General features: G+C 39.2%; 1 protein-coding gene across 1 annotated transcript; it reads left to right on the top strand.

Annotated features, from left to right (window-relative positions):
* Nucleotides 1-1,090: 1,090 nt before the first annotated feature.
* On the top strand, nt 1,091-26,664 carry LOC138735663 (uncharacterized protein C20orf204 homolog). The gene is made up of 5 exons (XM_069883830.1): nt 1,091-1,382; nt 11,965-12,110; nt 12,203-12,277; nt 13,391-13,543; nt 19,325-26,664. Exons 1-5 carry the CDS (start codon nt 1,373-1,375, stop codon nt 19,505-19,507), a joined length of 567 nt encoding a protein of 188 aa, XP_069739931.1. The 5' UTR covers nt 1,091-1,372; the 3' UTR covers nt 19,508-26,664.
* The last annotated feature ends 279 nt before the right edge of the window (nt 26,665-26,943 follow it).

Genomic DNA, 26,943 nt, shown 5'->3' with positions numbered 1-26,943 from the left:
GTGAGAGAATAGGATTAGTGTAAATGGCTTTGCAGTCAAGTTTGCAGATGATATGAAGGTAGGTGGAGGAGCGGGTAGTGTAGAGGAAACACCGATCCTGCAGAAGGACTTAGGCAGAGAAGTGGCAAATGAAATATAATCTTGGAAAATATACGTTCATGCACTTTGGTAGGAAAAAAAATGGGCAGACTATTTTTTTTAAATGGGGAGAAAAATGAAAGTACCCAGTCGCAAAGGGATGTGGGAGATCTCGTGCAGGATACACTGAAGGTAAACTTGCATGTGGTGAAGAAGGCAAATACAATGTTGGCATTTATTTCAAAAGATATAGAATCTAAGAGCAGGAATGTGATGACATTCTATAAGGCACTGGTGAGACCTCACATGGAGAATTGTGAGCAGTTTTGGGCTCTTCATTTAAGGAAAGGGAAAGGGTTCAAAGGATGATTCCGGAAATGAAAGGGCTATCACATGAGGAGCGTTTGATAGCTCTTGACTTGCATTTGTTGGAATTTAGGAGAATGAAATGAGGCAGTTGTGGGCGGGGGGGGGGAGGGGGGGTGGGGGAAGGTGGAGGATCTAATTGAAGCATTTTGAATGTTGAAAGGCACAGAGTAAATGCAGAAATTTTGTTTCCTCTGGTGAGAGATGAACAAGAGGGCTCAATTTCAGGATTGATGGGCATCTGCTAAGAATGGAAATGCATAGGAATTTCTTCATCCAAAGCATGGTAAATCTGTGGAACTTGTTGCCACAGGTGGTTGTGGAGGCCAGGTCATTTGGAGTATTTAAGATGGAGATTTATAGGTTCCTAATTCGCCACAGCATCAAAAGTTATGGGGAGAAGCCCAAGCAGTGCAGCTGAGTGGGAAAGTGGATTAGCTCATGATTGAATAGTGGGGTGGACTCGATGGGCTGAATATCCTATTTCTCCTCCTATGTCTTATGGTCTTGTAATGTATTAAAAATATGTTGGGTTTTTTTTTAATTGCTGTGCAGATCATCTGAACAAAGCCTGAACAAAACATGAAGAACATGATGCCAATTTTTTTCATTGGACGAAAGTGAAAGTCTGGCAGCTCGTCACGGAAGTTTGTTGAAGTCAATGAAGCTTGAGCTGAATGACATCGAGGGTAAGCAGTGACTTCTGTCTCTTTCTCTGGTCATGGCACAAAGTGCACAACAGCAACCAGAGCTGATTTATAATGAAGTTAGCTAAAGAGGATTAATCTAAATGCCAAAACAATGCATCACATCGGTGTTTACTCGGAGAGGTACATGGATCTGCGGAGCTGTAACTGTTGCACCAAAGAAGTTTGACAATGATCATTAATTACTTCGATTCACAATATTGTGGATTATCCAGTGTACCATGCTAAATGGTAAGCAAAGGAATATCATTTTGTGCCTCATTTGACTTTTGGAAATTGTGCTTTTTTTTTCTTTGAAGAAATGTAATTTTCTTGAATATTAATTTGATCTGGAATGCCTGTCAATCAATAATCTCAAATGTTTGTCTTCCTATTTAAAATTAGAAGTCTTGTTGCTGACAAATTGAAACCAGATCATATAGAATTATAAATTTCAGATTTAGTTCATTAAACGTTGCAACATTTCATGCTACATTCAAAGCCAAGCACACAACTGTCCTTTAACAGGGATGTAATTGCATCATTGTATTTCGAAATATAAACTGGAGTTTCTGTGCACTTTTACAGTTCATTTTATGTAGTGCAAGTCTGCACATTGTCCTTAACATTTATTAAGCAAGAGAAAAATCCTTCACATATTTGTTAATTCACAGATCCATGCAGAGTTTTATCATGGCAGTTAGCATTTAATATGGAGACAGTTCACCAAGCCACTGATATTGGTTCTGTAGCTACCAATCGCAGAGCCTCAGCAGAAGAGAATCCGTTCGACCCAGCTATTACAAAATGATTCTATTTTTAATATTATCCTGAGTCTTATGGTCATCACTTTTTTTTAGTTAACATCTTTAACATACATTAAATTAACACAGAATTTTCCAATTTATGTTTATCTGAGTATATCAAGGAAGGGCCCTTCTGCACTCATTTTTAAGTAAGGCTGAACAATTGTATAGCTACATCCTTACGTGTAAGTTCTGCTTTCTGTTTAGTGGGTAATAGGTCTAGTTTGGCACATTGCAAACTAAATTTTTTAACTAAGGATGCCGTGTTTTAATACCTAAAAACTGTTATATGGCAGTCACCTAAACACAGTGCTACCATTTTTTATTTCCAAGTATTGGTCAAGAACTGGAAAACTTGAAATAGTTACTTGATAAATTCTGTATGTTTGTTAGCAAAATTGAAAATAGTGGTTGCAAAATGTGGACAGAAAGTAAAAATGTAGAAAATGTGCTCATGTATGAAACTAAGTATTTAACATTGGGGAAGTAAAACTAAACCTGGAGTGAATCTTGGTAAAAGTACAGATAAACTATTGTATACACTTCTGGTTTTCATAATATAACAGGACATTTTAGTAATTCCCTCAGGATTGAAGATGCTTTGCTTCCATTGCATCAACATGCCTACCGTACTAACAGGTCAACCAAGGATGCCATTTTGACAGTGCTTCACTCTGCTTTGTCTCATTTGGACAGGTCTAGCTCCTATGTTAGAATGTCACTCATCAACAATAGCTCAGCTTTCAACACTGTTCTCCTCTCTAACAAAATTTCATCTGCATGGTTTCAGCCCATCCCTGGTCATTGGATTTTGGACTTTCTAACAAATAGACCTCAATCTGTTACACTGGGCAATATTTTCTTTTCCTTGAATACCGGCATGCCCCAGGATTTAGTGTTGAGCCCCCTTTTGTATTCCTTCTTTATTTCCGACGGTGTTCCTATGTACAGTACAGATTTAACTATCAAGTTTGTAGGTGTCTCCACGGTGGTGGGCCTGATTAAAGGGGCCAATGAAATGGCCTATAGGGATGAGGTTCAGCATCTGGCCTTGTGGTGCGCTGATAACAACTTGACACTCGGCACTCAGAAGACCAAGGAGAACGTCGTTGACTTCAGGCATGCCAGAAGTCACACTCACACCCCGATTTACATCAATGGGTGGTGGAGCGTTGACCGAGCTTTAAATTCCTTAATATCCATCTCTCTGAAAATCTCACTTGGTCCTTCGATTCTTCAATTCTGATTAAATAGGCCCAACAGGGTCTTTCTTTTGAGGAGAATGAGTAAGATCCACCTCGGTCCCAGGATACAGTTGGGTTTCTATAGATGTACATTTGAGAGCCTGCTAACATATGGTATTTTGGGGTGGTACGGGAATTGTATTGCACAAGATCGCAGGGCACTCCAGCGGGTATTGAAAGCTGCCCCAACGGATTATTGGAATCCATTTGCCTACTGTCGAAAATATCTCTAGGGAAAGATGCAAGACACCCGAATCACGTGCTGTTCACTCTTCTCCCATTGGGGAGACGCTGTAGAAACCTTTGATCACGCAACAGTCGGCTCAAGGATTTTCTAAACGAATCTGTGACTATGTTACGGCGCTGAGTGGGACTGCCCTCGCATTGTCAAATCAGAACTTTTTAACAGTTTGTGCTTGGTTTTTAATTGCACTTGTTTTATTGTAATGTATCTAGCGCTATTTTTGTTTATTTCCGGTCGATGCTGGTTGTATTTCATTGGCTGGTTTATTGGTACAATGTCAATAACGTGGATCGTCATTTGTCTAAAGCTCGCACGAGAGTTGCAGATTTCTCTACACGTGGACAGGATGTGGTGGGCAGATGGTTAGATTGTGAAGCGGATCACTCCTGCTGCTTACACAGGCTTGGTGTGCTCTGGGCTGCATGTTCTCAGTAACATCCCCAGTGCATCTTCTCCACTTTGAATGGTTCTTGGCTGGATGTCCCTGCGACCCTGCAGGGATACTGCTCGTCTTCAAAAATTATACGGTCACATCCTTGAATCTTCTGCACTCTCCATGATCAGACCATGGAAAATGTTGGCCCGGTCATCGTATCTCGGGAGTCAAGGATGATGGCATCAGAGCACCAGCAGAGCTTTTGATTCATGGAGGAAAAGCATATTTGAAAATAAATGCCTTAGACCCAGAAGAAAGCTTGTGGTGTATTGTGCAGCTGTGATTCCTGACCTCCTAAATGATTCTGAGACCTGGGCTGCCTATCACTCCAGAAAATGAAAGGTTTCACGTTTATTGAAAGGTTCAGGGAGCCAACACAAGAGTGCTTTTCTAGGCCACATCCTCAGCATTGAGGGCCTAATTGCATTCAGTCAGATATGTTGGGCAGGCCATGTTGATCATAGTCCAAACATCAGTCTGCATGGGAAAGTATCAGAAGATAAAAAGATATAGAGGCACTCGAGAGGGTGCAGAAAAGATTTGCAAAGATGACGCCAGAAATGTAAGGGATAGGGCTGAGGAAAGGATGAACAGACTGGTTCTCATTTCTTGAGCAGGATGTGAGATGATCTATGAGCAGGTTTAGTGGACTGGATGCAGAAGGAATGTTTCCATTCAAGGAGAAGAGTGCAATTAGAGACTGTCAATATGAGAGAGTCTCCAAGAAATCAAAGAGCGGTGAAAGAGGGAAATGCATTACCACAGGGAGTTGACGCGATGTTTGGTATAAAAATATTTAAAAGGAAGCTGGGTGAACGTGTGACAGAGGAGAAAACCAACAGCTAAGCCAATAGATTTAGATGAAAAGAGTTGGGAGCAGGATTGAGGAGAGTTCAACTGGGTGAATATATGAATTTTGCAAGAGATGCAGAAGTTTCAAGACTAAATTAGCAAAAACCACAAATGTAGTATAATATGGATGAATTAGAACTTTCCATTTCATTCTGTAAAGCAGAAAGGTGGCCGATTATTTCTGTGGGGTTTAATTGGGATGCACATTGGGACTTGATTGTTCATGTGCACTAGTCACTGAAAGCAGGTACAACAAATAGTTAACGTTGGCCATCAGAGCAAGTGGATTTGCATACAATGATGGTGCTTGAATTAAGTATAGGCTATCTTGCTAAAGGTGCTTGGTAAATTTGGAAGTACTGTTAAATTCTGGAGATGTCCTAAAAATAAATAGTAATATGGACACACAAATACATGCATGTTATATAACCCATTCAATTTTGATCCAGGCATATAGACATTTTTTATGGTAAAGAAATAGGAGCTGCAGAAAAATAAAGGCCTCACCAATACTTAAAGGATAAAAGTGGCCAAGTACATAAAGTGGGAAAAAAAAAATCAAAAATAGTATAATTATCTCCAATTTAAACAAAACTGGAATATGAAGATAGAGGAAGTTATGTTTGTTATAAATTTAACATTTTTCAACATACAGGCCCTTTCATCCATGAGCCCTTGCTCCCCAATTATATCCAATTGACCAACAACCTTGGTATCTTTTTAAGGATGGGAGGAAACCAGAGCCTCCAAGGAAAACCCACGCAGACACAAGGAGAACGTACAAACTCCTTACAGACAGTGCAGGAATCAAACCCCGGTCCCAATCGCCGACACTGTATCAGTATTCAGTCTCGATCAGGTCCCCTTCTGAACTATTACTCTCACTTTGTGTACCCAACAATGCATATTTTGAAAATTCACATGTTTTCAAACTTGCCAGAATTATTCCAGGATTAAAATTCAGGACACACATTTGGTTTGAGTTCCATGAGTCTGGACCGGTGAAGAGTGATTTAACCGAGGTGCTTTAAATGATGTAGATATTTGCTTGGATTGAAATTGTCTTTTATTCAATTGGAGATGAGTGGAGCAACTCAAAACAAGGGGAGCAGAGCTTTCAAACTGGAGCACTTTTTCTTGTTGTTAATGAAACTGGAATACACTCTTGAAATGCAAAGAATGCTGGGTTAATTGAAAAATACAAAACTGAAATTTGAAGAATTTTATTGTGAAAGTATAACCAGCTAACAGTGACTAAATGGAATGATCAACTGAATGACAGAAATAAATTTATAAGGATGAATAGTCCACTCTTGTTCCACTCCATAAGTTACTTAATGGGGATCTTTCTCAATGGTGGAAAAGATACTTGTGTGTGGCAATGTTAGCATATTCGGTTCTCTCGGTATGTCTTCTTAAAGTGTTCTGCATCTTTATCATGTACTAACTACTGTTTAATTGTTTCCTGCATGTGGGAAAACATGCAACTTATTCTGACAAAAGTATATTTCATACAGCTATATAAATAATTTTATACTGTCCAATACTTGAACTTTGTCCAAGTAATTTGGGCTTATCCAAATAAGATAATCACGCTATTTTCTAGTTACAGAGAAACCATAATGTTGGATGAACAAAATTATTCAGCAAAATAATTAATTGGGCTTCGTAACAGCATTATGAAAAACATATCCAGATTCAAGCTTTACAGGCATTATTTAGTTACATACAATCCACTGCACATTTTTTGGTTTATAGAGTCTAGCATTTCTTAGCAAGCAAAGAAGCACTGTTTATGTGCACTGAATGTGTTTAAATATTTTTTGGGAATGCGGAAGTCATCGACTCTCTGCACATCCGCTGGACTCTGTGTGGAGTCCAATGTGGCAGAGAGGCTTGGTGAAATTCCCCAGAATCTTCTCTCAGGTCCTGTGGCAGGTGAGACCTGTTGCTGGATCCATGAACTTGCCTATTTGCAGAAGGATTTTAGGTGTGAAGGAAAGAAAGGTGAGTATTTTTCAACTAATTGTGTTTGCTCAAATATTTTTAGTTACAACTGTGAATTAATTTCCATTAGCACACACGACTAATAAGATAATAAATGTAGATGTTTAAAGTTATTTTCATGTGTACTAATGAGAAAGCAGAATTCAGGTTTCTTTTCTTGTTTTTACAATAGCCTCCTGCCCTGCACTTTTGACTTGGGTTTCAGATGTACATAATACTTTGAAGAAGGGCTCCGTGTCAGTTATATATCTTTACTTCCTGTGGATGCTGCGAGGCCTGCGGAGTTCCTCCGACATTTTTGTGTTTTTACTGTATTCCTATAACAGCGTTGGATTGAATCTTGGACTCTCCCATCTAATCAGGCTCAGATCAAGACATTCCTTCTCAACAACAATCCTCTCAGAATTCAAATAAACCCCATGGCTTCCTCCTATCTTGGTAGTGAGTGCCAGGTCAATATTTGCCTGCCACAGAGGGACAGTGATGAGGAAGGAAGGGGGCAGAAGAATAAGTTGGAAGATGGAGAGCAAATACAGAAGATCCAACTGCGCTGGTTAGGTTACGTCTCCAGAATGGAGAACCATCGCCTTCCCAAGATCGTGTTATATGGCGAGCTCTCCACTGGCCACAGAGGTGCACCAAAGAAGAGGTACAAGGACTGCCTAAAGAAAGCTCTTGGTGCCTGCCACATTGACCACCGCCAGTGGGCTGATCTCGCCTCCAACCGTGCATCTTGGCGCCTCACAGTTCGGCGGGCAGCAACCTCCTTTGAAGAAGACCGCAGAGCCCACCTCACTGACAAAAGACAAAGGAGGAAAAACCCAACACCCAACCCCAACCCACCAATTTTCCCTTGCAACCGTGTCTGCCTGTCCCGCATCGGACTTGTCAGCCACAAACGAGCCTGCAGCTGAAGTGGACATTACCCCTGCATAAATCTTCGTCCGCGAAGCCAAGCCAAAGTCAAAGTCGCAGAGGAAGTGAAGCAAGAGTGAGAAAGGAGATGGAGGAGAAGATGTGGGGTAGAGGAGCAGAATATGGGAGAGAGAGGTGGACAGAGAAACTATTCAGAAATGCTGATTAATGTCTTCACATGCTCACATGGACGGACACACACAATATCTTCCTTCTCTCATTCCTCCAACCGTTCTCTGCTGCTCCCTCTCTTATTTCTTTCTTTTCTAACATTCATTCCATCTTCTCTTGCTGCTCATCCCAGTTTTCTGTGGATCTCATTTAAAAAGCATAACTTTTTTATTATTTTAACGCAATTTTGAGCATTATCAAGTTTGCAGATAAAACATCACGCGGTTGGTAGCCAGCATTGGGGTCGGGAGGAGTGAGGAAATAATGCATGCAGGAGTCAATAGAAGGGAGGGAACGCGCCATCTGAAGATTGAGGAATGGAGCTAATAAGATAATGGTCAAGCCCAATTGAAAATAGTAAGAAAATTAAATGTCTATTACAGGTTTTTCACTTTATTTCAAAATATCACTTTATTTCAAAATAGAAGGCATTTTGGTTCAGGATATTTGGAGGAAAAAAAAGTGGTTGTCCGTTTTAAGGTGCAATTAAAGCAGTAATTTGTGTGCTCATACTTAACTGTTATGAACATCAAATTAAATATCTAATTAGATAACGGTTGTTGAATATTTCATAAACAAAAGAAAATGTATTCACTTTTAGATAGATATTTTATTGGCTTGGGATTCATGTCCAGATAATAAAAGGTAGACACTGTACTGCTGTGAAATCCTGTTACTTCTACTATTTACATACATATTGATAAAAGGTTTTAAAGAAAGAAACTTTAGTCAAACCAAAAGCAACAGTCAGTCTGCTGGAAGAACCTGTTGGGGTCGAGCAGCATCAGTGGGGATGAAAGAAGTGTTAACGTAACACATGCTGTCTCCTGTGTTACTTTAATCCAACCTATATCCTTCAGTATGCCGATATAAAACTCAGCTGCAGATGACTCCGCACTCAGATCTCCGTACAACTGAATTTCTGACTGAATCCTAGAAACTGTTTCCTCTTCATTTGCCGCGCTACAGAGTGGCATGGTTGGTGTAGCGGTTAGCACAGCGCCAGTGATTGGGACTGGGGTTTGAATCCCACGCTGTCTGTAAGAAGTTTGTGTATTCTTCCGTGAGTCTGTGTGGGTTTTCCCCAGGGGCTCTGGTTTCCTCCCACCATTCAAAATGCACTGAGGATGTAGGGAAACTAGGTGTAAATTAGGTGAAACAGGGTCCCGTGGAATGAAATGGCCTGTTATCGCACTGTATGTCTAAATTTTAAAAATGAAACCATGGTTTCAGCTTGAAGCCCGAAAGAGGAAAGTAAAACTATTGCTGATCTTGTACCTCAGTGCTACCTTCCAATTCAATTCCCTTCAATGCCCATGTTATCAAAAAATCTTTTTGGCTTTGCTATGAAGCTTCCACAACCCCCTTGGGCAGGAATGCCAGCTTTAAAACTCCTACAAAATTGCTAAATTCATGTAATCTTCATTCAAGGCATCATTAGGGTAGTTGTATCAACAGTGTTGTGTTAAATACTGATGGCAACTACGGAAGGGAGTTGCACCGCAAAGGGAGCAGTCTCCATGGCAGCCAGAGCAACAGCAGAGAAAACACAGGGGAGGCGAAACAAGTGTTTATGACCATACACCTCTCCACCACAACAAACAAGTGGCCTCGAGACACAGCAGAGCGTGGACTCCTCATTTAAGTAGAAGTCAAAACAGCTCAATGCTATGATTGGTTCCTAAGCCCCATCCTGCTTTGGAAATCTTGTGACCACTGGGTCAAAATCCTCGAACTCTCTCCCAAACAACATTGATGGATCAGAGGTGGAGAGGGTGAGCAAATTTGTTCTTGGGAGTCACTATCTCGGGATCTTTCCTGGACCCAGCACACTAATGGGATTGTGAAGAAAGCCCGATACTGGCTTGACATCCTCAGGAGTTTGTGGAGGTTTGGTCCGACAACGGAAACCTCGGCAAATTTTGACAGAGGCGTGGTGGAAAGTGTTGACCAGTTGCATCATGGTCTAGTATGGGGACACCAATACCCCTGAGCATAAAGCACTGCAAAAGGGAGTGGACACCGTCCAGTGGCTCAAGATGGCAGCTCGCCACCAGCTTCTCAAGCAATTTGAGATTATCGATTAAAGCTCACATGCCTTGAATGAATAAAAACACAATCTGCAATAAGGGTTTGGAGACCCAACAATTCTGTAACAAATATTCACAGCAATGGAAATGCAGTTAGGCATGTGCACCCAGGAGCAAATCAGTATCCTATGCAGGACTCTTTAATTCATATATCCTTGCTGATTTTGTGTAGCATTTTACTTTTGATTTTCTGGGAAGTAAAAATAAAGGACATAGATGGCAATTCTTGCTTCAATGTCTGTCAGTCAGGCTGATGACACACAAAGGAATCAAGAAAAATGCTTGTCCGATAGTGGAATTCTGTCGAGTTCAATTTTATGATAGATGCACATATGTTTAAAAAAACACAACTGGTTTTCCATATGATTATCATTTAAACTCACATAATCTATTTCTGGGCTTGCTGGCTGCACTGATCTTCAACTTGCATGCAATGACTTGCATGATGTTTCAAACACATCTTGAAGTTCTCAATGAAATTGAGTCATTTGGCTTAATTCTGACTCAAGAAACTCTTTGGAGTCTCTTACTCAGGTTACAACTCTGTTACACGCACAATTTGAACCGTGGGGAGAAATCTAGGCTCTCTAAACGGAACAAAAATAATGAACCATTTGCACATCTAGATTGTACGGGATGTACGACAACTGAAACAATCAAAAGATGGTCTAAAATTTTTGAACCTCCAGGGATTTCTGGAAGGTAACTACTTAAAGTAATATTTACCTGTTTGTCAAGTATTACTGCTTAGCCGCAGATTAGGGAAGCTGTCTTATAGTGCACTTTGCTTGGAATTGGACAGATTTATTCTGCCTCTCCCATTTATGAAGTGTTACTAACAAAAATATTAAGCGTAAATGCCAAATAAGGTCATTGTTGTTTCAGAACTTTTGGTGTCTTAATTCTTTTTCCTTTGTTAAATAGTAAATTTTACAACAGCTTTTTTCTAGTTTACAGTAGGGTCCTGATTGTTAAATCATCTGCAAAATGATTATTTTTGAAATTCTCATAATTTCCTTATCTGCATTAGATTAATGTATATGTTAATTAAATGAATAGATTATGTGATTAATCTAGCCTAACATTTTCAGTAACAATTTCTTTCTCTTGAACAATTTTCCTGAGAATAGGCATTATACTCTTATTTTCGCATACAATTTCATTTAGTGTTGAAAAACTATACTTATCCAAACGTAAGCAAGTCAATTCTAGTTATTCTAATTGACTGATTTCATGGCTCATCTGACCTACTGGAAACAGAGGCAAAGCCTAAGTTTCAAATGAGCAAACTTATCTTAATTTGCCCTTCTGCTACACATTTTCAATACAGGATAGAAGATGCAGAATGACCCTTTAAATTAGTAAGCTTTTGCCAGACTTAAAATGGAATTGTATATCTCTAAAAAATTTTTAAAAAAATCAACGGTTCCAAGGATAGGGCAGGGATGGCTAAATAAGAATACAGTGGATTCCCCCACCCCCCCCCCCCCCCCCCGCCTCACCTATCTGTGGTTTTTCTTTTCATGTTACCACACTCAACCGTGGTCCGAAACTCATCCGAGTGCCCTGCTCTCTCCCCAAAGTCCTGTATCAGTCCCAACTAATCCCACTGCCTCGCACTCTCCCCACAGTCCTGTATCAGTCCCCACACTGATCCCACTGCCCTGCTCTCTGCCCACAGCTCCATGTGGGTCCCCATACTGATCTCTATTTACAAATAAAGTTTACAGTACACTACAGTATCACGTATAGCTTTGCTAAGTATATATCGCACAATGTCCACATCGCATGACACCCATTTTCACAGAACATATCATGTTAAGTAGCGCATATATAGGGTTCGGTGCTCTCTGCAGTTTCAGGCATCTGCTGGGGGGCCATGGATAAGAGGGGACTACTGTAATTAATTTTGGTGAAGCACTTTGTACCAGCAAAATTGTGCCAGTTTGCTGCCTCTGTGCTGACATTTCTTCATTTGCATGTGAACTTGGCTGATGATGTGTGAAACTGGAAAAAAAAACATTAATCGTGCAAAAGTGATTATTTCCTCTTGTGTTACTTTTCTCTAGTTTGCCCAAGGCTTGCGACCAGTGTATTCCTCCTCCTGCTGACCCAAATGACTTCAGTCACATGCAAGTGTAAAGCGAACAAGTGCAAGATTGGTGTCATCCTAGAGAATTATAAAGCAGTAATTTTTGATGAATTAAGAGTCCTAGTATGTACATAAAAATATTTTGTACATTATGACATTATACAAATTTAATTTAAAAAAAAACAAATTTACACTTAACATTTCATCTTTTGCAGAGAAATGACACAGGAATTTCTGAAAGTTATGAAATGCTGAAACATCCAAAAATCTTTAGTTGTCAATCTAATAAGGTACAGTTGGAAAAAAAAGTACAGCATTAAGAATTTCTAATTTGTCAAATTAGAAAATGGTTTCATTGATTTTTTTTTCTTTCTGCTTGCTGTGACTACATGTTAACATTCAATTCTTCTTCATCAAACACCGTTTAAGTAACACATGTTCCTTTTGCTTTTTTATTTCCTAAAGTCAATAACATTTTGACTGTTTTTGACATATCTTTTGTCCACACTCTCAATTTGTCTCAGTCGTCTTGATGACTCTTCACGATTTGGAGTTTCATTCAGTTTCCAGCCATCTGTAATTGATCGACAGTCCCAGAGATGAAGATTGGGTTTGCAGTCTCGAATCTAATCACCAATCTAAGAAATGGAGGGAGATCTGTCTGATGCTAGGATTGAATGTTTATATTTTTCCATCATATCCAGCTCAAGCCTGTCCATGTCAGAAGCTAAAACTGCCCATAGAGTGACTGCCTCAGGATAGGTAGGAAAAAGGTTATGGTAAACTGGTGCCATTAACTTGAACCAGAAAGAAGAGTTGTTAGAATGGAATGAAAAGTTTCATTGGTGCGGTAGTATAGTGGTTAAGTTATTCAACCAGCAGACAGAGCTCTGGACCATTGATTCAGAAACACAAGTTAAAATCTGACCACAGTAGTTAGGAATTTTAACTTGGGATATTAAATCAGTTTGGAATTCAGTTTGAATACTCTCTAAGATGAACCATAAAAAGTTGTATAAATCTTTCTGGTTCATTTCTATCCTTCAAGGGAGGACCCTGACCTACAAATGTGGTTGATTCTTCAGTCAAACGCAATCAACTGGAGGGACTCAGCCAGTCAAGTAGCATCTGTACAAGACAAAGAATGGTCTCCTACTGATGTTTACTCAGCACTGTGTTCGTCCAGAAAAATGTTTTGCTTCAGATTCCAGCAGCTGCAATCTCCTGTGTGTCTCTGGTTGATTCTTAACCTGTCTCCTTAGCTTGTGGCAATTAGAGACACAGGAATTTCCTGTCATGCTGACATTCTGTAAAGGAATTGTTTTTTAAAAATTGTGTCAATAGTAATCTGCAATAGAATCATTTTTAAAAACTAAATGCGTTTTCTATATTTTGTGTTTTAGGAACAAAGGATACTTCAGTCAATTTATTGTATGAGTCTATTCCTAAAAAGTCAAGTCAACTGCGCTGCAACGAACCCCGAACATTCAACCTTGTGCAAGATTTGTAACCAAATGGAATCTGTGATAAAATGTCACTGTAACAAAGTGCACCAGGTTGGTAACAGTTGCCTATCACCTTTTAAAAGTCCTGAAAATGAACTCTCCTCCTGGAACAATCAGGACTTTCTTCCCAAAGTCTATTTTCATCCCATTTCCCTATCATGTCTAAACTATAACTGTCTGATCTCAAGTACACTGTAATTAAGTTCCTGGCAGTTTTTCATTCAAAGAGAGGTGGCATTGTGCTCTCTGCTCCACATTTACCCAAGGCCTACTTAAGGTTATCATCTTGATCCTTCTATCTCCTTTCACCCTTTCCCATATCCTAATCCTGTGCCTGATGCTGATTCTCTCCAACTCCCTCTATCCACTTATAAGTTCTCAAGGTTCATGGGGATTGCAAGGAGACATTGATATTTTGAAGGATTTTCTCTTCGGTGGCTCAGAGAAAGATAACATTACAAACAATTAATATGCACCCATGAGAAATGGGGGAGTTGATTTTCCTTTTTATCTTCGTACCACCTCCGGTGCCTCTTCCACTCACCTTCTCTCTCTCACCTAATGCCTTCAATGTATCATTTTCCTGCCTGTTCACCCTTAACAATTGCATATTTTATTCCTGCTCTTGTTATTCCCTATATCAAGGAATAATGCCTTTTGTTCCATTCACTACCAATACATTCCAATGCCAAATGTTACATTTTTGTCATTGGAAATATTAAATGTTAAAAAAAAAAATGATTGTAATAATCATGATTTATACTTTTAAAGAAATCAAGATCATGTGAAATTGTCATTAGGAAATTTCATTAAAATATAGTGGGCATTTTGCAAAAATTCCCTATTTCAATATCTCTCCAATAATTCCCAACTCCTATCATCTCCCTTCTAGAGCTCACACAGGAAGAAAACCTATCTTCCTCACCTTGATGAAGGGCTCAAGCCCGAAAAGTTGATGATGTATCTTCACCTTTGCTACATAAAGGCCCTGTTTGACCTGCTGAGTTTCTCCAGCATTTGTGTGCTTTTTCACTTAACCACGGTGACAACAGAATCTTATGTTTCAGCTTCTGCAAAATATATCTTCGCTAAACTTCATTTCAATGCTTCTATTGACATAATCAGCATCTACTTCCCTGTTCCTCTGATACATCAGGATTTCTCACTCTTTCACTCTCATCCATTTCATGAAAACCTAATCGTCCTTCTCTACCCGCCATCCTTAACCCAGTACATTTACCCAAGACTGAAAAGCTACTGGTCACCATAATATTGATGGCAAACAACCATCTAAATTACAATAGAAGTCCTGAAACACTGCCTCTTTTTTTCTCCCTCCACAGATGCTGCCTGAGCTGTTGAGTGTTTCTTGTTTTGTTTTAGACTTTCAGTATTCCCAACATTTTCTGTTTGAATTATCATCCAGCACCTAATATCCCGACCGCCCTCTATTCTACAGATGTTTTTCATGAATCGTCCATCCTACGGTCATCTCCCATTTCTCCTGGGAATGATGCTCTTGAAAAATATTTACCCATGGATAAATAGATACGTCATGGCCCACTAATGTGTAATTTTCAAGCAGAATTAATTTTGTAGTTCTGTGATTCACAAATTTAAAAAGAAAACAAATTTGGCAGTAAGCCAGCAGATGACATATACTGTATTAGTTATTCTGAATGAGGGCATCTTCTGAATCTCCTCCTTAAGTAGTTTCATGGCCTCACCAATATTTGATACAACTTCAACATAACATCTCAGCTCCTATACTCAACATTCTGATTTATAAAGGCCAACATGCCAAAAGCTCTCTTTATAAGCCTATCTAGCTGTGATACCACTTTCAAGAAAGTATACAAATCTATTCCCTCTGTCTACCTTTCTCCACAGTGCCCTACTGTTTACCATGCAAGTCTTACCCTGGTGTGTCTTCCCAAAATGCAATACCTCATACTTGTCTGCATTAAATTCCACCTGTCATTTTACAGGCCATTTTATTAGCTGCTCCAGATCCCTCTGCAAGCTTTGAAAGCCTTCCTCGCTGTCCACTGCACCTCCCCCCCCCCCCCCCCCCCACATCTGCAAATTTGCTGATCCAATATATCACATTATTAGTGTGATCGATGAGATATATACAATATGGATCGAGGACTGATCACTGAGGCACACCACTAGTCGCAGGCCTGCAGTCAGAGAGGCAATCATCTACCACCACTCTCTGGATTATCCCGCAAAGCCAATGTCAAGTCCAATTTACTACCTGTAGCGCTATCAATTAGACCCGACAGACAGAAGTCGAGATTAAAAGGCTTTAATCGCTATAAACGTAGCCATTTCTTACATACTGTTAGCCCAGTTCCAAGTAGTACTGAGGGAGGGCATTGGGCGATACATCCTTTATCAGGAATCCTGGAGGGGAGGAGTTACAGTGTCAGAGGCAGACCAACCAGTACAATGACTGTAATACAATGTTCCACCTGAATACTGAGCAGCTGAACCTCCTTGACCAACCTCCCATGCAGATCCTTGTCAAAGGCCTTATTAAAGGCTTACCATGAGACAGCATCCACTGCCTTTCCTTCATCATCTTTCCTGGTAGCCTCCTTGAAAATCTCTACAAGATTAGTTAGACATGACAAACCATGCACAAAGCCACCTTGACTATCCCTTATACAGTCTCTTAGAATATCTTCCAATAACATGGTGTCAGGCTCACCAGTCTATAATTTTCAAAATGATTATTGACATCTTTCTTAAACAATGTAACGACATTAGATTTCATCCAAACCTCCAGCTAAAGCTTTAAAGAAACGCTTTCAGAATCCAGTTAAACATCGCAACCATCCTCCAGGCATCACACTATCCGTGAACAAAATATATGTATTTTCTACAAAATATCTCTGGTCAGGATATTGAAGAGAAATGCTACCCTTCCTTTATGAATGTGGTTATTTTGCAAAGTATAACCACTTGAAAAGTGCAAACTGAGCCTAAATTTCCAATACACTGCAGTGGGGAATGAGAACTTGTCTTTGGTCCAATTTGTTGCAACTTTTTGGCTGTTAGCCATTGCCATGAGGCACTGCTTCATGCACCTAAATTATTAGCTGATTTGCTTTGCACCAATTGTTTGGAATGTCAGGTGCGTACATGAATGTAGCAGAATAACATTCCTTCCCTGTCACTACAACCACTATCCCCCATGCCCTAAAACTATGAAGTCCATTTTGGTTCCAAATTACATGACAATGACAAGTTCCAAGCCGCTTCGTTGATCAACATGTTTTGCAGCAAAACAAAATACTCACATATTAGCAGTAATTGATACTTAAGAGCCATCAGATCCATTTCTTCGGCACATAAAGGAAGAGGGGCACATCGATTAACAGCAGGATTACTGACAACCAATCTATTAACTGTGTAATCTTCTGCCAAATTTTCAGCCTTACTTTAGGTCTCTTGGGTGGTCATCTCAAAGAGGTGTTAGGGTATGGGTTAGCAAATGAGAGATTGGGTTGTTTGGGACTGATCTCACTGGAATTTGGAAGATAAAAGGGGATCTTGTGGAAATGTATAAAATTATGAAAGGCATAGATAAGACAGAGGTACACAAGTTGGTGGGGGAGACTACAATGAGGGGACAAAGCCTCAAGACTTAGAGTAATAGATTTTGGACTGAGATGATTTTGGACAATACTTTTCCCACTTAAGACAAGGGTAGATTTTTTTTACATAGGTAGTTGGGGGAGTTGAGGGATAAGAGGAAAAGGCAGATTAGCCTATCATCCGATCAGCCATGATCTAATTGAATGGCGGAGCAGACCCCACAGTCCGGTTGGCGTAGTCCTGCTCCTATTTCTCCTGTTCTTAAATAAAGGACTGTAGGAAAGCAGCTGCAATGCCCGTTGAGCTTACTTTACAGGCAGCATAGTACCTCAGTATTTAGCCCTCCAGCCTCATATCTCCAGGGACCCTAGTATGATGCAGACCTGAGGTGATGTCTGCATAGCATATGGCACATTCTTCCATTGGTTCCTCATGTTTTCTCCCATATCCTAAAGATATATTGGTAAACTGCCCCTGCTGTAGGAAAGTGACAATAGTTTGATGGCATGAGAGAATGAATGAGTAGCAGGGCTACAGGGAAATAAAGGAATGGAACTGAAAGGATTGCTCTTCTCGGAGATGATATGGGATCATTTGGCTAAATGGCCTTACTCTGTGTTGCAGTAAATATAAGTTAGGCAGATGTTCAGCCTTTCTATTGTGAATGCTTCAGTTGTCCTCATAACAGCCAATGAATCTGGCGCAACTAGTTTTGTTTGAAATGAACAAAGAAGCTACTTCCAGGGCCAAAGAGAGCAGTGGTGTCAGTTCCATGGACATTGTGATCAGACGCCACCCCTAATTCAAACCTGTTTTGTGAGGGAGGAATCTGAAAATGGAATTCCCATGCTAGGCGAGTTACCTGCCTCAAACCAAATAAATAGGTGAGGCCTGAGAACAATCATCAGACACAACATTAAAGCCTGGAAACAGGCCCAGCTCAAAAGCCACTCCTCCACTCAGCACTTAGATGAAATACATCAAAAGGTGGCCACCTGGGGACAGGAGGTTTTTTTATATAGAAACATTCTAATTTGCAAACAGAAAAATTTCTATCCCTTTTAGATAGAATTTTTTGCTGAGTTGTTTCAGATGTTTGGGTAAGGCATTACTTATCTTTGCATCATGTTCTGATTACTCCGATCAGAAGTGCCTTATGCCAATGTGTCCTGTCACTGTTACTGATGTCTCTGGACGTGATCCTCCCAGTTAATCATGCTTCCAAATCAAATGTATCTGAAATTTAGATTATTTGTCCTGAGTTCATCAAACATCATCAAGAAAATCAAACACCGCCTAGAAAATGTAATTTAACTGCTACAGTTTCTTATTTTCCACCCATGCTTTTATTTCACGGTCTTCAATCTCGATGTCTAAAATGTCATGCGACAATTTATCAAACTCCATTTCCACCATTATCAGCTGCATTCCCTTTTATTGACCATCTCGTCATGTCAGGTAGCTATTGTTCGCACTTACTAAATCTATTCTTTTCTCCCATTTCGCACTTGTCCAAGTGTTATCCTTGTTTATTAGTTTGAAAAGTTCCCCCCATCAATTAGCTTATAATTTTTTTTGAACATTGCTGTCACATTCTACAGTTTATAAATCAGGTAACACCACCATCACTTGTCATCTGTCTGAATAATCGTACGTAATGACATATGGAAGATTATTGTCAACATTATCACAATAGCTGCCCTCACACAATGCATTCTCTCTTGAATGTTTGGAATTCTCTATCCAGGGAAGTGGTTGAGGCTGCTTCATTAGACATATTTAAAATTCGGTTAGATACATTTTTTTCATGATAGAGGAATTAGGGGATATGGGGAGAAAAAGGCAGGTAGGTGGAGTTAGGTCATAAATTAGATCAGCCATGATCTTATTGAATGACGGAACAGGCTCGATGGGCCATTTTTGGCCTACTCCTGTTCCTACTTCCGATGTTCCTATTAACAGGTGATATATCAAACTAAATGCCATCTGGGTAGGATGCATGATCTTTATTTGTGTGCATTTTGCATAAATTAATCTGGAGTACGATTAAATTTTACATTGTCAATTAAAGATTTAATGCTATATAACAAATGTATTTTCATGGGTGTCCAGTGAATGCAATCAAATCCCTTGGGCCATCAGCTTTTCTTGACCAACTTTAAGTGAACCAAGTTCCTGCTACGCACATTAAAATTTTGAACAGCTTATCTTTCGGTTATCTTTCAGCAATTGTATAGAAACACGAGATGTAACGTCCATCGTTCAGACCACAAAAAAAGAAGAAAGAAGCACAGAAAACTAAAAGCAAGAGGCAAAAACAGGGAGCAGCTGAAAACAGTCACGAGCTTGTATTTCTGTTGGGAAAAGTTATTTGTTGGACCCTGTAAAAGCTGTCGCCGGATAGGATGAAAGAAAACAATAGCATCCCTTGGCCCAAACACGATCCACATTTAATGTTGCTGCATTCCTATCTACTGTATATAACTCCTACTTTCATCCCACATATTAAATCATTGTTAACATTGTACATAAATTAGTATTTGCCAGTCTTGCCGTGCCGTGCCTGGTGTGGATAACTCTCTATTCACTGAGTCAGGGAGCTCGTTTCCGGTTCATTGGACATTTTATATTTCCTCCAGCTTGAAAATATTGTGAAACTGTAAATTTCAAGCTGTTTCAGCACGAGGCCAATGTGATGGTGGGGAGGGCGGGGGGTGGTGGGGTGGTCTGGAACATTGATGCACAACACTAATTGTCCACATCATCTGTGAACTGGTTTTAAGGAATGAAAAATAAATAGAGAAACAGTAGTGGAGAAAAATGGTGAAATAAACGGAGATGTACCCAAAAGAAAATGAAAAAGGAAAAACTGGGAGAAGTTTGATTGAGAGAATGATAAATGCAAAAAGGAAAATACAAAATAGAATTAATTGTTAGATTACAAAGTCCCCACCTGCAGGAATGGAGTTTTACATGTGTAATTGTATACATTGCACGATCGTAAAGCACCATGGTTGGTTGGGGTTGGGTGTTGGGTTTTTCCCCCAACCAACCAATTTTCCCTTGCAACCGCTGCAATCGTGTCTGCCTGTCCCGCATCGGACTTGTCAGCCACAAACGAGCCTGCAGCTGACGTGGACTTTTTACCCCCTCCATAAATCTTCGTCCGCGAAGCCAAGCCAAAGAAAGATGTTCCCCAGACCGCAGAGCCCACCTCACTGACAAAAGGCAAAGGAGGAAAAACCCAACACCCAACCCCAACCAACCAATTTTCCCTTGCAACCGCTGCAATCGTGTCTGCCTGTCCCGCATCGGACTTGTCAGCCACAAACGAGCCTGCAGCTGACGTGGACTTTTTACCCCCTCCATAAATCTTCGTCCGCGAAGCCAAGCCAAAGAAAGCACCATGGTCTTATTTTGCTTGATAAGTACCAATCGTAAATTTTTGCAGTGAGTTCAAAGGGTAGCTTATACCCAATGCAATTATCTTTTGATGTTCATGGACAAAGTGACAGCAAAATCGCATTTCTGCAAATTTGTCCTGAAAATTGTGAGATGGCTTTTCCTCTCCACCGCAGAATACTGGATGACTTACACTCTGCTAATGGTGTATTCATTCATGTATCCATTGTTACGTGTCCAGCAAATTATGCCTCATACTTTGTTTAATAATGTATCAAATGATAAACTTTGTACTTTTTCTATATAATCACGGTAAATAGCAATATTGCATGATTTTCTTCAACATTAGCAAGCTGTGATTTGATGTTGACCCTGCTCTTCAAGCTAAATATTTAACTTTTGATCAGAGGTCATCAACTGGCCATACATAAAAAAAAACTGGCCCCGATGGGACCTTGGAGCTCAAAAATGGCATCTGTTGGCTGGACACTAATTTGCGTAGGTGTACATGCCAATGTTTTATCTTGGAGAAGGCATTAGCATGGCCAGATTGCATTCATCAAAATGATGAGTATGCAGGAAAGGAATGCATCCAATATGCAAGACTGGTTGGTTCAGGTCAGCTGTCAAAGGGATTACTCATCCTTATGCTTGTGTTGAATTTGGAATGGATGGGTTAAGATTTCAGCCAAGAACTATTATTTCACGGCATTACTGAATAGATCAAATGTTATTTGCACATGAACTTCTGACCATTGCTGCTATTGTAAAAGCATCTGATGTTTTTATTATTTTAGTTGCTTTAAGTTGCTAAAGTCTGCACAGAGTGATAAGATGGGTGCTAGAACATTTTTTTTTTAGAGATTTCAAAGCCAAGGTACAAATTTATTGCTTGATGTATTGAAAAATATTCCCTTGGAAGATCTGGGTGAATGAGCTGTCATGCAGAACAGGACAGGGAGATGAAGAGAAAAGGCAGAGAGAGAGAAAGGGAAAAAAGAATCTGCAAGAGGCTGTTAATAACCTGGGTCTTCATCGAGCAATGTCCCCAATTGCATTTCAGCAAAACGAAACACATGAAGTATTACTACTTGGAAAAAATATGTCCTCAAAGAAATCTGTCACCGGTTGCAGACACAATTCTGTCCTCAAGGCATTGTCAGGCCTGGACAGCCAGGAACAAATTGTGGCAATAATCATTAATGGATTAGACTCCTTCCAGACTGAACCTTCAGATATTTCCTAATTGCCATTTACAGAGGTGTCACAGAGGTTCTCCATCTAAAAGGCTGGCTGAGGTATACATCTTGAGTGGCAGTAGTCTGGGCTGGAAACCAAGGAGAGTCCTGCCCTCCTGAGGGATGACTGCAGTTTTGTGCAATCCAGTGCATTGGGTGGAAACTCCGCCATCTGGCCCATCTGGAACAGGTTGCTCACGGGTAATTAACCTTTCCCTCCCTGATTTCAACTCCCACCTCCAAGCCGGCTCATTCTGCTGCATTGAAGAAGCCCAATCAAATCTTCCAGTCGAGTTTAATGAGTCTTAATTCCTTAACGAACTCTGCAGATGCATCAAACAATATATTTTGTGTTGTCTCGTCATTACAATCATTATAATAGGGCAGTTGGTGCTGCCTTCCATTCATTCAATGGATAAGACTTAGACGGTTCATGACAATAGAGATTAGTATAGGTGCTAACATTTGAGAAACCTATGGAATTTAGTTGCCTGGGCATTGCTTGATATTTAAACTCACTACCTCATATTGGTGAGTTATAATTAGTACACTCAGCTGCTGAGTTCAACATTTGATATTATTCTAATCTAGTTTCCAAGTTACTTGTCTTTATTTATGTAGCTTCCAAACCTTGGGGATGTTGTGATTTTATATGTGCATTAATGATACTGTATGTGGTAATAGTAAAAATTTTGTGGTTATTCAATTTCATTGTGTAGAAAATGTGCAATAGTGCTTTTCTCCTTAGTTCTCTGACTGATGACATTGGAGTTGGACCAGTTCCCCCCACACGGAAGCAAGTGAAGTAAAGTAGAATTGTGAGTCAATTATTTTTTTAAAAATCATAAAAGGTAAGACATTGTTCAAAAGAATTTTTCAAATGAGCTTCCATCTGAAGAAATCATTAATTGTGTTTGACAGAAACAAAACTTCATGCATTTTGACTACGACTATTTAATAAGCGCACACGTCAAAGCAGATTCTCAATCCTGAAACGTTGCTTATGTATTTTTATATCTTTGCTACATAAAGTACACTGTTGGACCTGCTGAGTTTCTCCAGCGTTGTTTTTTTTTACTTCAACCATGGTGTTTGCAGACTTTCATGTTTTAATACTTGTTAAGTCACTTAGGATTGGAAAAAAATGTACTTGTGCTTCAGCTTTGGGAGGAGTGAGATGGCTGCATTGTGGGATCTGCTGATTCTTCAGGTGGAGGAGGATGTTCCTTTCAGAGAGGCTGGGTGTATAATTTGAGGTGGCATGATCCTTCTGTCTCTTATTGCATGCTTCTAATATATGGGCCTTCCGGTTTTCAACCCAACTAGCAAGTGCCCTTTTCCACTTTGACTGCGCCCAACTGTCAGGGTTCTCTGGAGTTGCTGGGATGTTGCATTTCTTGAAGGAGGCTTGAAACATTGATCTTGAATCTTCCTTGTCCGCTTAATAATCTCTTCCTGTGATAAAGCTTGGAATAGAGTTGGGTGTAGACCGTGGGAATGACGTGGTCCCAATGGAGTCAAATGAGGGCAACTAGGACTTCGATGTTGGGAATGTTGCTCTGGAAGAGGGTGCACATCTTTAGTGGGATGAATACTGTTCTCTTCATTTGTGACCGTTTCAAATTTTGGGCCCATCTAATGTAAGAGACTGTGTGCAATGCAAGAAGGTTTAAATATGTTGTAAATGTTTTTTATTTGTACCTCTCCTAAATACTTCTTTGAAGGAACAATATTTATTATGTAAATTTATCACCAGATATGTCTGCAAGATAAGAATCTATCAAAAACCTGCACATTTACCCGAAGGGACTTTCATTTTAGTCGAATTACAATGTGATCCAAGGATGTGATTTATATTTCTATCCTATACTTTGAAGCAACCTAGAGAAAAGTTTAAAAAAGAATAACAAATGCAATTTCGTGCATTAAGTTTCAAACTTTTAATTTATGAACATCTTATTGATTCAATCTTAATGGATAAGCCTGGTACCTTATTTAAGTCGTGGTGAATTTTACTGAAGAGAAATCAAATGAGATTCCTTGTCTATTTTAACAGAAGCATTTACATATTCAAAATGAACAATTGTGCAAAAAAAGTTGTCAGATGTGTTTTAAAAAAATCTACTGTGGAATCATTACTGACATTTCCAACTTAGAATAATACACATTACCACAAAACAGGTCAAAGTCTTTGAGGTACAACAAATAGTTTGGAAAGGCGTTTAATTATCATAGCATGGTCTACATAATTCTGTGCAATACTTGTGATGGATAACATTGATTTTCTTTTTAACAAAGTTAGAAATGATATTTATGTTTGCTTTTGTGGTCCATTCCAAAAATAAATTTTCATGGTTTACCCGGGCATTGACTTGCAAAGTGACTCTCAATATTAACACATTAAAGAAACATACTTGTTTATGATTGGAAATGCTCTATTTTGCAAATTCCATGATTAAAATGATCAGACTGCAATTTTTAAGGAGTCAGATGTCATAATTTAGGTCAGGTATAAGTTCATATTTATGGTCACGTACAAATATGAAGTGATGGAGGTTGTTTTGTGAGCAGACCAGTAGACATTGCATACATAATATAAGTGATACACAGGACAAAAGTATAAGAAGCAGGCAGTTACAAGAGAGATCTGTTGGTATGGTGCAAAATCACCATCATTTTATTATTTGGGGATTAATTCAGGATCTGATAATGGCAGAAAAGAAACTATTTTTGAATCCAGTAATGTTTAATCTTATAACTTGTGAATCTTCTTCCTGACAGGAGGATGTGAACAGAGTGTGGACAGGGTGGGATGGTTCTTTTAATTTTTTTTGTCTCTTTTTACCAAGTGAAGGAAGCAGGTGTTTGTGCGATGGCTTGTTCACAGCCCTCTGTGTTTTTTTGTGGTATAGAATAGTTCCTGTACCAAGTAATAGACAATCAGTCACTACAAGCAGACTTGAAACGAGTGATCAAAGTTATTAATAACCTGAAATGACAGGCACATGTTGCTGGCCCAGTTCCAAGGCAGGTATGAAGGGAGGGACTAAGGCGACTCTGCCTTTATTGGAGAATCTTATGGGGAGGGGTTACAGGGTAGGAGGTGGGCTAGCCTGTACAGTATGGTAATGTCATGCATGCATTGCCGTGTTCCGCCACACCACGCAGAGATACTCATTGATTGGATGCTTTCAATTGTGCATCTGCGGAAGGGATGCTGGTGACGTGCTAAATTTCCTCAGGAATCTGAAGAAGTAGAGACATTGGTATGCTTTCTTGGCCATTGCATTGACAAGGGTGCACCAGGGCAAGTCTCTGGAAATGTTCGCCCTGAGGAACTTGAGCTCGTTTACTCTCTCCACCGCAGCACCTTCGATGTGGGGGAAAAAGAAAGTGAGCTATGTCCCTCCTCCGGAAATTCATCTTGCTCTCATTGAGGGAGAGGTTATTGTCCTGGCACCAATCCACAAGTACACCTCCTGAAAAGAGGAAAATGTCTATTGCCATGGTGATATTGAATAATAAAATTATAATTGCAGGACTCCTTCATATTTTGGATACTTTCTGTCTTTCTGACTGTCACAAAATGACTGATTGTGGGTTTTTTTTAAAAAAAAAAGACTTAAATCAGTATTCAAAGACAGACTGAAAATGAGATTCTGGTAAACTAAGCCAATATAATCCAAATTAATATAAACTAGGTTGTGTTGTTTGCTGCTATCTGATTCAGATTTGATACCTTAGTAGCTTGATAAAATTCGGAATGCATTCCGATTTCCATGCCAGTCATCTTTGGCTTGTATACTGGAAAATGTTGAACAACAACAGACAATATGTCAGGCAAAACACATAATGAAAGACAGGCTTGAAGTAGTCAGAACAAACAACAACCCCTACGCATTGGTATCGTGTCATCTCTTTATTAATAAAACATGGCAATCCAATCATATTAGTCTTCCGGCAAAGTACTTTTTCTATGTTTTTTAAAGTTTTCCTCCATTTTAACACATTTGGCCTATTTTATAACACATTGTTTGCACCCTGCATTTCAAGACAACTTGAATATTACGATTACAATTTCTTACTTCGTCATCTTAGTTCATGTCCTAATGGATTTTCTAAAGATTTATCTGATCCTCGAAAATGATCTAATGAGGCAGAAAATAATTTCTTAAAAATTGTCTTGAATTCATTGTCTTTGACTCCAGCTTTATAAATTGAGGAAGGGATTGTTGAGTTTTGTGTAAATCTAAATTAGACAAAATATTTCTACACAATGAATAATAATGTTATTTTGAATGTTGACATCTTATTCAAAGACATATGTCATAACAATGTTTTTAATGTTTATTATCTAAGAGGGATTTTAAAATGATGAATGCAATCTGTTTGGACATTTATGTTGAAAGAATATGGCCCTCTTGTGGGAGCAGATGTTATGATTCATTTCTAACTTGTTCATGGACAGTTATTTTTCTGTTATCTATTTAACCATTCAAATTATGGACGTGTGTGGGGTGTGCCCTCACACACTCATCTCATACTTCACATATTTGCATTGAATAATCATACGTTTGAAGTATGATTAATGATTGGTTCTGCCATTTTCTATTTAAGTCAATATGTATCTGCAGGCTTTGATATTATATGGCAATAAGAAATATAATATTAGAGTCTCCAATTACCTGTTTTCTTTGTAGGATGTCTATTTTTTAAACATCTGTCTTTGGGTAGAGCTATGGAACAGATTTGTTATCAAAATGTCTTTAATTTATCAGGATCTTTGTAATTCACATTACTTTATCAAATGGGATTGAAGCAAGTGACCAAATCAAATATTTCATTACATGATTTTGCATATACAAGTATCTTTTGTATCCATTGATGTTGTTATTAAATAATAACAGGCCCTGGTCTGTTTCAAAAGTTAAAGCTTAGCCTGTTTTATTTTAATGATTTGGCAATTGAATACAAAGTTTTATTTTTACCTGCGTATTCTAAATGCCATGTGCAGGAAATCTTGAGTTATATTCTGTGGACAGATATCACAACTGAAATTGAAAGCAAAATGTGGTTGTTTTAATGAATGGTCATTGATTGAAAAGATTAACTCTGTTTCTTTCTGCAAATCCTGCCTGACCTGTTGGTTATTTCTCTTTTTATATCGGAGCTAAAGAATACTCAGTTTTGATGTCTTATGAGAAT

The sequence above is a fragment of the Narcine bancroftii genome, chromosome 6 (genome assembly GCF_036971445.1).
Source record: "Narcine bancroftii isolate sNarBan1 chromosome 6, sNarBan1.hap1, whole genome shotgun sequence".
Taxonomy (NCBI): Eukaryota; Metazoa; Chordata; class Chondrichthyes; order Torpediniformes; family Narcinidae; genus Narcine; species Narcine bancroftii.
This window is presented reverse-complemented; position numbering and strand designations above follow the sequence as displayed.